The sequence below is a fragment of the Phalacrocorax carbo genome, chromosome 10 (genome assembly GCF_963921805.1).
Source record: "Phalacrocorax carbo chromosome 10, bPhaCar2.1, whole genome shotgun sequence".
NCBI classification, from domain to species: Eukaryota; Metazoa; Chordata; class Aves; order Suliformes; family Phalacrocoracidae; genus Phalacrocorax; species Phalacrocorax carbo.
In genome coordinates, this window is record NC_087522.1 from 1,516,757 (window position 1) to 1,528,484 (window position 11,728).

General features: G+C 58.3%; 1 protein-coding gene across 1 annotated transcript in view; it reads right to left on the minus strand.

Annotated features, from left to right (window-relative positions):
- GRID2IP (Grid2 interacting protein) overlaps window positions 1-6,856 on the minus strand; it is a 41,939-nt gene extending 35,083 nt beyond the window's left edge. The window contains exons 1-2 of the mRNA XM_064461343.1: window positions 6,293-6,856; window positions 3,355-3,509 (exon numbers count right to left, since the gene is read on the minus strand). Coding sequence (XP_064317413.1) covers window positions 3,355-3,509; window positions 6,293-6,856 — 719 coding nt within the window. The remainder of the gene's footprint in view (window positions 1-3,354; window positions 3,510-6,292) is intronic.
- Between the last annotated feature and the right edge of the window lie 4,872 nt (window positions 6,857-11,728).

Below are 11,728 nucleotides of genomic sequence, written 5' to 3' on the forward strand. Positions count from 1 at the left end.
AAAAGCCCAGCCTGAGGACCAACGGGAGGAGGAGAGGTGTCTGCAGCCCCGGGTGGATCCGTGTGCTGAGACGGGGGATCTTGGGTTACGCTGCACCACAGCACCTTGCAGAGAGCACGTTAAACCCTGGGGGAGCCCGGGGAGGGGACAGGCAGGGGAGGGAGGACAGCCAGCAGCAGCAATGGCCCGAAAATAAATACAGCTGGTGCAGAGAGAGGATCCAATCAGGCCAGCATGAGGGTCACTGGCAGACGGGGACGTACCGGTGCCTGGCTCTGCGTGGCAGGGGCCACACAGTCACCCACGGCGGGCCAACACCACGCACCCCGCGGCAGGGCTCAGCCAGCTTGCTGGGGCCCAGGGCTGCCGGTGAGGCGAGTGTTGGGGACCCTTGCCAGCATCACCCCAGCACCATCCCTCCCCAGTCCCGACGGGCACCACCGTCACCAGAGGAAAGGGGCTCGTCCCAGCCCCTCCGCGGGCTCCTCTCGGCAGCTCTGCTCCAGGCTGTGCAGGGTGGGAGGCACAGGCTGGCTCGTGGTGTGCGGGTGTGCGGGGCTGCCACCCGCATCTCGGGTGGAAACAGCCCCCGGGGACCGGGGAGCCGGGCACAGCCTCGCAGGGACCCCCGGGCCGGCTGATGGGTACCTGCGTGGTCCGGAGCCCGTCCTCCCAGAGCTCCCTGTGCCCGCAGGGATGGTCCCACGGGATGAGCCCCAGGATGCTCGCTGGGTCAGCACAGACAGGCTCCGCTCGCCCGACTTGCACCAAGGCACACCACTGCCCGGGGGCGGCTGCCCTGCGCCCCGGGGTGGTGAGACAGCCACACCAGCACCCACCCCTGGAGGCGGGACCCCTCCTTGCACAAATTCCCTGTACAGCTCTTCCCCAGTCGCGGGGTGCCAGTTGGGGTGCAGACCCCAGACCCCTCCTCAGCCAGCAGCAGACTGAACCAGCTCGAGCCACATGGAAATCACCCACATGAATTCACAGCACCCCTTAAATCCAGAGCACCTGCGAGCCGCTCTCCACCTTTCAGTGACTTATTAAAAGCATTAGAATCTCTTGCTCGGCAGCAAACCCGCAGGATGGGAGACGCTGGGATAAGCAGCTCATATCATGCGTGGCAGCACACACGGAGCTGCCCCCCCTCCCCAGCACCCCCACAGCCGGGAAACCGGGTCTCCAAAGCACCTTTTTCTCTTTTTTATTTTCTTGACTTCATTTCATTAAGATTAGACGGTAAATCTTTTCCCTAAGCTAAATATTTCATTTCCATTAAACCGAGATTAGCTGCCTGATTTACGGCGCCTCTTGCCCCAGCCCCGGCGTTAACCTTTCACACGGGGGCACGGGGCGGCCATGGGATCTGACTACATTATCGGGGGGCTGTAATGGGGTGCTGCCCCACGGCATCGCAGGGCTGGGTGTGGGGCGAGCTTTGCACCACGTAGGAGGGACGGCGGCACCAGGTCTGGCCACGCTGTTGTCTGCCAGGACTGGGGCTGCTGGGATGGGGACACCCCAGGGGGAACCTGCTGTGCCCCCCGCAGAGGCGTTTGGGCCTGGAGGAATATTTAGACACTTAGTCAAATACTGTCTTTGGGGGGGGAAAAAATCTTATATCACTCCCCTGGGATGAAGACAAAAGGGCTGCCTGGGTGTTCGAGGCATTTCCATGGATCTTTTTGGGGGAAAGAGGTTTTTTCTGAATTGTGGTGGTGGGGTTTTTTTGATTGGGGCTGGTTTGGGGTGACGGCTCAGGCAGGGCTCGGTGCCAGCCATCCCTGCCCCCAGCCCCAGCCGTTTGCAGGTTGGGTCCCCCCGGGACAGCCTGGATGTGGGCACCTGGACAAGGCGGCTGCCGGGGAGGTGACAGTCCCCTCCACACCCCGGCTCTGCAGGGGTCTATGCCCATCCCCGCTCAGGTGAGGGGGGTCTGGAGGGGCCCCGAGCGGCCCACGCGCAGCCGCGGCAGCACAGGGGGATGCTGCATGGCAAGGGCCGCCGACCCGCTCTCCCCGTCCTCCCCACCGCCGACCGCAGCAGGCGCGGCGGAGACCCCAGCACGGGGACGTTGTTATGGTAACCGTAATATCTTGCAATTCCACTGATTAAAGCAGGAATTGGAAAGCTGGGCCCAGAGTGGGGCCAGATGGAGACCTGATTCCCTAATGGCCATCGTCTCAGCCTGGCCGTAATCCCCACCACGTGGCCACGTGCCGGCACCGGCACCATCCCGCGGGTGCAAGAAGAGCAGCCGACTGGATGCACCGGCTGCACACCCGTGGCATGGCTGCTCCGCTGGGGGCTCAGGAGGTGCTGGGGACCCTGCGGCCAAGCGGAGCATTGCCAGAGCACGCCGGGATGAGTGACCACAGCCCGGCCACCCCAGGGTGCTGTGGGCAGTGCTGGCCTGGAGACAGCCCGCCACCCCAGCAGAGACCCCCCTGCCAGTCGCCCGTGCTGCCGGAGCTGCCGGCAGCCCTGGCCGACCCCTCGCCCACCGCCAGCTCTCGCCTTGCAGAGCTTGGTTTATTTTCTGGCCAGGCTCTTCTGCAGCTAATCCCAGCCATTCTGCAGATAATCCCATCTCCCTTCAAAACGATGGCCAGAAACAGGAGCCATGTCCTGTGCTGCAGGCGGAGGCGGTGGCTCCGAGGCGCCGGTGACCACCGCTCCTTGCAGGGACGGGCACGGCCAGCGGTTGGTGCGGTGGTGGCCGGTGGGTAGGGGCAGGTCCCCCTCTCCCACCCCGGGCAGGACAGCCACACAGGCTGGCGGGCACAGGGGTGCTGGGCTGAGACCCCACCAAGCTCTGGGGGTGTTTAGCCTGGAGAAGAGGGGGCTGAGGGGAGCCCTTCTCGCTCTCTGCAGCTGCCTGAGAGGGGCTGGAGTGAGGGGGGGGTCGGTCTCTTCTCCCAAGGAACAGCAATAGGATGAGAGGAAACAGCCTCAAGCTGTGTCCGGGGAGGTTTAGGTTGGATGTTAGGAAAAATTTCTTCCCTGCCAGAGCGGTCAGGCCCTGGCACAGGCTGCCCAGAGAGGTGGGGGAGTCACCGTCCCTGGGGGTATTTAAGACGTGCAGACGTGGCCCTTGGGGCCGTGGTTTAGGAGACCTGGTAGCGTTGGGCTGGCAGTTGGACTTGATGATCCTAGAGGTCTTTTCCAACCTTAATGATTCTATGATTCCGTAAGCTCAGCTCAGCTGCCCCTTGGAAAGGGGGTTGGCATCTTCCCCGCAGGAACCTCCCGGCCCGTGCCTGCGCCACTCAGCCCTGCACGCTCGTCCCTGGTGGGCAGACGGATGCCCGTGGTTTAACGACCCGCATGGAAGTTGCCGGCACCCTGTACCTGATGTTGTCAATGAGATGCTGGTGGGACTCCTGGGTGAGGACCATGCAGAGGGCATAGGCCAAGTACTCCACCTTCCGCTCTGCCGCGTACTGCTTCAGGACGGTGAACACCTTCTCCTTGACCTCTGGCTGGTCACCGAGGATGTCATCCACCTGCAGCACGGGAAAGAAGAGGGAAGGGACATTGAGCAGCAGAGCAGTTAATCGTGCGTACGGAGGCACTGACAGTGCAGAAAACATGTCCGTCTAATGCAGCATCTGGTCAGCCAACAAGGAGGGAACGAGGAGGAAGGAGAAACTTCAGACAGCGGCCCATCACACAGCACCCGTGGGGCCTCACACACATCCCAGGTATCGCTGTTCTCCCTGTTATAAGCATTGCATCGGAACAGCGGTGTGACCCCAAACCCCACAGCTCTGCTTGGGCTGGGACCTGGCCGATCAGTCTGGAGTCTGCCTGGCAGAGGACACCACGATGGGCTTTTGGAGGTGTTTAAGCCTCTAATTACACCCTGATCCTGCCCGGCAGCCCTGTTGTGCCATTACCTCTGCGAGGCTGCAGGGAAGTGGGGACAAGGAGCGTGAACACCAGCACCAGCCCCGGGAGCAGCATCAGCAGCTCCCAGCCACCGTCCTGCCCTCTCCACCTGTGACAGCCATCACAGGCAGAGCAATCAGCTAATTACCATCAAGCCAATTACCTGCATAGGACCCTCTTTATTAGGCTCTTCCCAGGCCAGGATGTTCTCCCTTGCCCTGGGGCTGTGCTGGGTGGTGGGTGCTGCTGCCTTGCCTGCAGCCTGGCTGGGTGCAGCCAGTACATGCGGGATGCAGAAAACTCCTCGTGACCACCCTGCAGTCCCTCCACACACTGAGTTTTCCTGCGAGGCGACGGGTTTGTGCTGACAGCAGGTTTAACCGCTTCCCTCCAGCTCTGCGAACGCAGGGGGAAGCGGCGGGGAGGGGAGCCCCTCACCCTTCCCTAACGTGTGTGTGTGCACCCCTGCGGCGGCGCTGCGAGGGAGCCGGCAGGCATCGCCCGGCAAAGCCCCCCACGCTGCTGGGAGAGGACCTTGCCCAGGGAAGGGGCAGAGGCGTTTCCTCCAGGCGCTTGTCCCACTTGGCAGCTCCCCGGGGAGGGCCGTTGCCGGCGCTGCGACCCCCAGCACAACCCTCCAGGTGCCGCTGGGTTTGCGCAGCCGCCACGCGAGCGCTGCGGGGGCTCCCGGCAGCAGCAGCGCTTCAAGGTTACCGAATCTGGGGCAGCCAAGGCAGCTGCGTCCCCCGGGCGGACTCGCATGCTTTTCAGTCCCAAGGTCCAGCAGAGAAATGACGAAGACCGTGGTGTTCCTGGTGGGCTGAATCCCAGGATGCTGCTGTTAAATTTTTGCCTGGGCTGAGACTGAAGGGCTTGGGGGGGTGGGAATGGGGGCGTGCGGCCACCCTCGTGTCAGTGCAGTCACCAGCGTGTCTCTGAGTGCGTAGGGGACAGGAGGAGGTGTTGACCTGGAACAGAGACCCTGAGCACCTCCAGTGCTTTCAGTGATGGCCCTGGGCTGCTCGGCTCACACAGCCCGGCTCCATCCGTGGCCCCGCTGCCACCGGTCTGTCTGCCAGGAGAGCGTAATTCAAACTGGGGCTCTGCCAAACGAATGAGAGTGGGAAAAGCCTCCCGACGTCAGGCTCGTGAGTGGCCCATGGGCAGTGCAGGCACAAAATGCAAGGCACCGGCACCCTCCGACCTTCCAGCCTTGCGGTGGGCGGGCAGGAGTACCGGGTGCTCACGGCACCGGCACCAGCAGCACCTACCAGAGCTGAGCTCCAGGGTAAGCGAGGGGGTGAAGCACCCCACTGGGTTTTATTATTTTCTGCATCATGTCAAAAAAAAAAATGAAGCCACTTAAAACATCTGCGCCATTAACTCCCTCTGGAGTGCCATTTGCCAGCCAAGCTGCGCTCCAGCGCCTGGGAGCCAGCAACACCGTGCTCCGCAAACCCGCTTCTGCCCAGGCTGGCCGGGGCTGTCGGGGGCGGCTTTGCTGGGCAGGGAGGTGGCAGGGGTGCTGCTGCGGGCGCTCATGCATCGCAACCAGCTTGCTCACTTGGGAAGTGCTCTCCTGTGATCACGGAGACGTTTACATGGTTTAATGTGACTTCACGAGATGGAGGCAACGTGGAACAACGTCTCATCCTCTTGTTAATCTCCGGTAATCAGCAGGTATCTATTTCACATGCGATGCTCTGCCTTATGAATCCAAACCTCAGTGCGTAGTTGTGAATCTTTAATGTAGAAGCTGACTGAGGCAATTTGGCTGATACTCATGAATCTCTTTATGAATGTCTTGTTCCTTTATTAGCTCAGGATCAAAAAAACCCACGAGCCTGGTTATTTTCATAACAGTATTTTAAAAGGCTACTTTGAAATGGAAATTAGAAAGATTAAAAAACAACCATGATCAAATTTATAATTAGCACAAAGTGATATGTTTGGTAAACTATCCACTAGGAAGCTTTCAGGAATACAATGAAGATGTAATCGCATTGGGTTTTTTATTTTTTTTTCCCCTTTGCAAGAAAGTAAGAGCTAAAATGTCTGCAGGATGACACGCTCAAACTTTGAAGGGATGTCCAGACAGGCAGGAGAGAGGGAGCTGCTCCCACAGGTTTCCACATGCTCTTGTAGTGCAAAGGAATAAGTACTTGGGGTCATTCCCCAGAGGATCTCCAAGCGCTTTGCAGCATCCATCTAGTCTCCCAGGGGTTATTGAAATAGCGGTAATTATCACACCCCTCTCTTGGGTGCCGATGCCCCGAATCTACACCCACAGCCCTGTGACCAAGCCAGGAGCATCCCCCCATCCGACAGTGCTGCAAAGGCTCAACACGGGAATCTCCAAACTGCTTGGTGCAAGGGGTGCCCCGCACCCCGGCCTTACCTTTCTGCTGAACTCCTGCGCTTTCTGCTTCCTCTCCTGGCGCACGGCGCCGGCGCTGGGGAGGGGGTCCCGTGTGCCAGCCCCACGCTGCGGCCGCAGCAGCCCCAGCCGCAGGGACCGCCCGTGGCAGGACCCCACCAAGGCGGCCGCCGCCTCCTGCAGCATCACCGGCATCCCATTGACTTCCAGCACGTAATCCCCCGGCTCGATCCCGCAGGCAGCAGCAGGCGAGTCCGGGCTGACGCTGGCCACTTGCGGGGGGCTGCTGCTCGCCAGCTCGAAGCCGAAGCATCCTCGAGGACCCGGGGGGATGTCGGCGTGCTGCAGGCGGGAGACCACCCCGATGCTGGGGGGCACGTTGCTGCAGCGCCTGGCCAGCCCGAGCAGCGCCTCACAGCCCAGGGAGGAGACGGGCTGCCCCTCGATCTCCAGCACCTCGTCACCCGGCCGCAGCCCCGCCGCCGCCGCGCTGCTGCCCTCCTGCACCCAGAGGATGTAGCACGGACCAGTCCCGCTTATCTTGAACCCAAAGGCCTCGGGCCAGCCCTGGTTGGTTGCTGGCATGGCTGCAACTGGAAGAGAAGGGGGGAAAAAAAGGAGTTGTGGTGCGTTTTCCATCCGTAACATTGGCTCCTGTAGATGCCACGTGGATCCCATCGGGTGTGGGGGCTCTAGTCTGAGCTGCGTCCCACCACTGTGGGAAGAAATGCCCCAAGAGGGATAGTTTTCCTCTATATTTTCCTAAAAATGGCTTTTATTCTTCTATCGTCAGGCCGCTGGCAGTGCCGCTGCCATTAGCAGTGAGAAAGCTGAGTTGGCTGGAAAGGTCGGGGCTACACCTGGCACCGGGACTGTGGCCTCGCACAGCCCTTGTCTCGCCTGTCGGTGCCACCCACCTACCACCCCTCTCCCAGGGAAGTGTGTTTAGGCACCTGCTGGTATCTATTAGTCTAGCAAAATGATTATTTCATTTCCCTGGCACATCACATTAATGAACAGACCATCCAACAATTTAAGACAGCTTTATTTTAACTAAGGCTTCCCAATACTCAATATTTTAGCAGTTTGCAACTGCAAAATTAGTGCAAATTCATTAGAATTTGCCAGATCCTCTCAGCTCTCCTGGGAGTATTTCTTTGTGCCTTCCCTGCCCCATGTATAGCATTAACCTGATCACAGCATCCTGAAGCACAAAGATGAGGATTTTCGAAAAGGACTTGTTTGTGGTTCATTTGCAGGGTTAAGACCAGCTCCACGGATGCTCAAGGAGAAATCAGGCACATCAGCTCTAAACATCTGCAGGAGTCGTCTTTGCCCAAGGTAAATCAGACCACTTGGATGCCCTTCCAAGGCTGCTGATGTGCAAGAGCCTGCAGTGTCCGCTGACACTCGCTAAAATAATTCGCGTGTAGATTTTCTCTTCACTTGATCCAAGCTGCCTGTGAAGACGCTTTTTACTCCCATGTTTATTCCATCTGTGCTACTTAACGCACATTAAGCATTTACAAAAATGAAACGCAGGCTATTTTACCTGGGCAAATTATCTTACAGAGACTACAAGGACTCAGAATCGCTCAAGAAGACGTCCTCACAAAAGTCAAACACAGGCACAGAGCGCAGCCACAGCCTAAAGCCAGCTCTTGGTGCGTCGCCCCGAGCGGGTGCTCCCCCCCTGCCTGGGCAGCCCAGAGGGTCCCACTTCGCTCCAGTCTGTGCTCCTGCCAGCATAGCAAAGGTCTGAATGACCAAAAGACACTTCTCCTTCTCCTTTGAGACCTGGGAAATCTTGGTCAAAATTCAGTAGCACTGAAAACATTGTTTAATACCCTGTTATAGGCCAGGGAGATGGAAGGAACTCTTCTCATGTCCATTTTTAGCCCAGCTAATATGGACCAGCTTGCTCTGAGAGCAGAATCGGGGAGATGGGCAGGGAAAACAGCATTGCCGCAGAAATCTGTATTGATAACCTGAGCCTGCTCTACTGCTGCAAACAGCTACTCAAGGCTGTATTACAGAGGGCACTAGAAGTGCCACCTTCATAAGGAAATATTAAAAAGGACCAAGCAATATGCTGTCACGAACATTATAAGCGTAATAATCTTGTCCTTTGTGCAGCAGTGCTGATGAAAATACTACATAAAAATCAGGGATTGTTATTATCGTTGTTATTTAAAGAGGAAACAAAGCTGCTGCCCATGTTAATGGGTACAGATGTCAAGGACCGGAGGGGAAAATTTAAGGGTGAAGCACAGGGACAAGTCTGGCAACAGCAGGATGAAATCCATTGGCAAGCGAACACCAGGGTGTCCCTGGGGCTGTGGAGCACAAGCTTCGAAGGCTCCAGCAAGAGCCCAGTACGCACCAGGACGGCCCCGGCGCAGCCGCGCTGGGCTGAGCTCCATGGCGAGGCCCGGCAGAGCAGCGGCCGTCGCCTCGCTGCGGGGAGCTGCGTCACCCCCTTGCGCCTCTACGCCCTACGGCTCAAGCACTTACAGAAGTCTGCAGCCATCCAAGCGAGCCTGGCAGGCTCTGACCGGCGGCACGTTTGTCCTGCTACAGGGTCGAAGCTTTCTCAGTTCTTCTCCATCACCCCTGGAAGTGCATCCCACCTACACACCGGGATCCTGGCGGCATCTCCCCTGCTCCCACGTCCTCGCTGCAGCCCCCGGGGTGCTGGGGGCCCAGCTCTTGCATGTAATGCCGGTCCAGGGGTGGCCGAAACGGCTGCTGTGCCGCGGCTCTGGGACAGAGCCCAGGGAGCCCCTCGGGCAGGGGATGGCTGCCCCTTCCCCGGCTTCTTACTTGAGCTCTGTGCCCTTCCAACCTCTCTGAGCTGGCGCCAGGCGCACAAAAAGGCTTTTCTTGCCCTTTCCTTTCCTAATTAACTTTATTTCCATTGCAAAGAGAAGCACCAACAGACTAATTGCCGTGCTGGTCCTGGCTGATTCTGGCGCTGACCTGAGCCCACAGATCTGGGGGGAATTAGGAGCTGGAAGGAGGTAAAACAGATTAGTGCCGGTGGAGGGAAATCCCTTACCCACAGGGCAAATCCAAAGCAACAGCGCTGTGCAAAGCAGCAGAGATGCAGCAGGCCGTCGCCGCTCCCAAACGGCAGCTGGGCATGCTGAGACCTCGCTGGCCCCGCCGCCTGTGATTTGGGTGGGAAAGCAGAGGTTTTGGGAGTACATGTCTGCCAAACAATACATGGTTTGCTGCAGGGATTTAGGGGTCTGGACCGACTTCTGCGGGGCTCACTAGGAGAGCTCTCCCCAGCCAGGCTGCTCCACACAGAGGAGCGGGGGTCCTCACAGCGGGGAGCGGCTGAGAGAGTTTTGCAGCAGAGACCCCCACGCTGGCACCCATTCTCCCATTAAGCTGCTATTTCTGCTTTTCTCCTCTGCTTCCTCAGCACTTAGTGATCCCAGGGCTTAGCACACTAAGAGGTTTTAGGGTATTACATGTCCTGCTGCGGCACCAGCGGGAGGGGCTGTCTGCACCCCACGATGGACCACACAGCAACCCCATCTTCCCTTGGCGCCGGCACGGGCTGAGCTGTCAGCAGCGTGGGGCTGGGTGGGAAACAGCCTCCCCAGGAAACCTGGGAGACTTGACATGGGACCGGGTAAAGCCTTACAAAGGAGAGCTGCAGGGAGCTGCTCTGCCCAACCTGAAGGCCAGCACGATGCGGTGGAGGGTCTTCCTCTCACTCGTGCCTTTCACATTCATATGTGTCACTGCTGCAAGGGACTTGAGACCCCCTCCTCCTCCTCCTGTCCTCTCCAGCTCTGGTGTTGGTGATGCTCTGCTAGAGACGGGGACATGGCTCCTTTCTCGCAGGTTCTGCACAAACACAAATCTCCTCAGCAGCTGAGACCTGTGGGCGTTGCGGGGAGCGTGTACTGCCCTCCCATGTTGACACAGAAACACACACACCTTCCTACAAAACGTCGGGGCATCTTTGCTCTCCACTGCAAAAACACTGCAGCAGATATTCTTTTTTTTTTTTTCCAGCTGGTGAAGCAATTGATTCTTTTCCCACCATTTTAACGTGACTTGAGTACGTTAAATATTGACAGTGAATTTTAGTTCCTGCAAGAAATAAGTTATGGGATTCGACGCTAATGAAAATATTGTTTCCTCGAAAACCTTCTGCTAGACTTTGATCAGACGAGACTTTTTACTCATTTTCACAGCAGCTCCGCGCTGTGCGCAGGGACCGCGGCGCACAAACCCAGCCTGTCTGCCCAATATATATAGACACACCAACCTCCTCGTGTGCAGGTGCTGCCACCATCCCCCCCGTCCCCGGGCGCCTTCCACGCTGCCAAACTTGCCAGGTTACATCCGATGTCCCAGGCAAACCTACAGCCGTACCTGGGGCAGGGCAGAAATTTTGCTGGATCAGTAGGAAGGGAAAAAATGGCTTTTTTGCAACATCCTCCATCAGGAGGGAAGTGCCTCGGGCTGCACTCTAGCTGTGCCCAGGCAGTATTTTGGCTGCATTTCTCTCTCTCAGGTGCTGAGTGGCCTTGTTGGGGGCCAAAAACTTACTAGGGGAAAAATAGATCCCCTTCCTGAAACCCAGCCTCACCTCCTGCCGCCGCGTCCCCACCACGCAATTAATCTCCTCCCGGTGCCAAAGTGGCCCGAGCACCCCTCGAAGGGCTTACCTGTCATGCCCGACACCCAGCCAGCGGCAGACTGGGACCCAGAGCTGGCAAAATCATCACAGCACCTTCGAAGCTTTTGGATCGGTTACCGGCGGCAGCAACCGGCTGAGTTTCTATAGCAAATTCTACCCAGGCACCGTAACCTAATCAGTGGCTCATTAGCGGCGCTCCGGGGAGCCGGGGCCGGGGCGGTTTCAGTTGTCAGCCGCCACGTAAGGAAGGGCACAGGACCTTTATCTCCTGCAGCTTTAGCCCACCTCAGCCTGGTTCTAGACCAGGTCCCTGTGGGTGCCCCAGCAAAGGCACCCCGCCTTCCCGCAGCACATGGGGCACAACGGTGAGAGGAGGCCCTGTGTTGAAAGCGAATGTAATGCTCTGAGCTCCTGCAGAAGACAAAAGGGTTTTGCTTTAGGGGAGATTTTACCAAAGGCAACGAATCTGAAGAAATTGTGGAGATTCCCAAGAAATCGCACGGGGCGCGCCATGGCAGCGTCACGCAGGACCTCTGGGAACAGATGGAAACGCTGCTCAACTGACACGGTAACGAGCTGCCCAGGACCGTAAGAACGTCACACACAACTCTGGGATTTATAAAAATTATTTAACTTTTATTTCTACTGCTTTAATCCTCGTTTTGTGGTGCGGAGGCAGGACGACGGCCGCGACGGCCCCCTCCCCTCAGCGGCCTCGGCGCCGCCAGGAGGTGACGGCCGATTTCTCGCTCCATGTGGAGACGCTCGGCGAGCGATTAGCCGGCCTCGGGGGA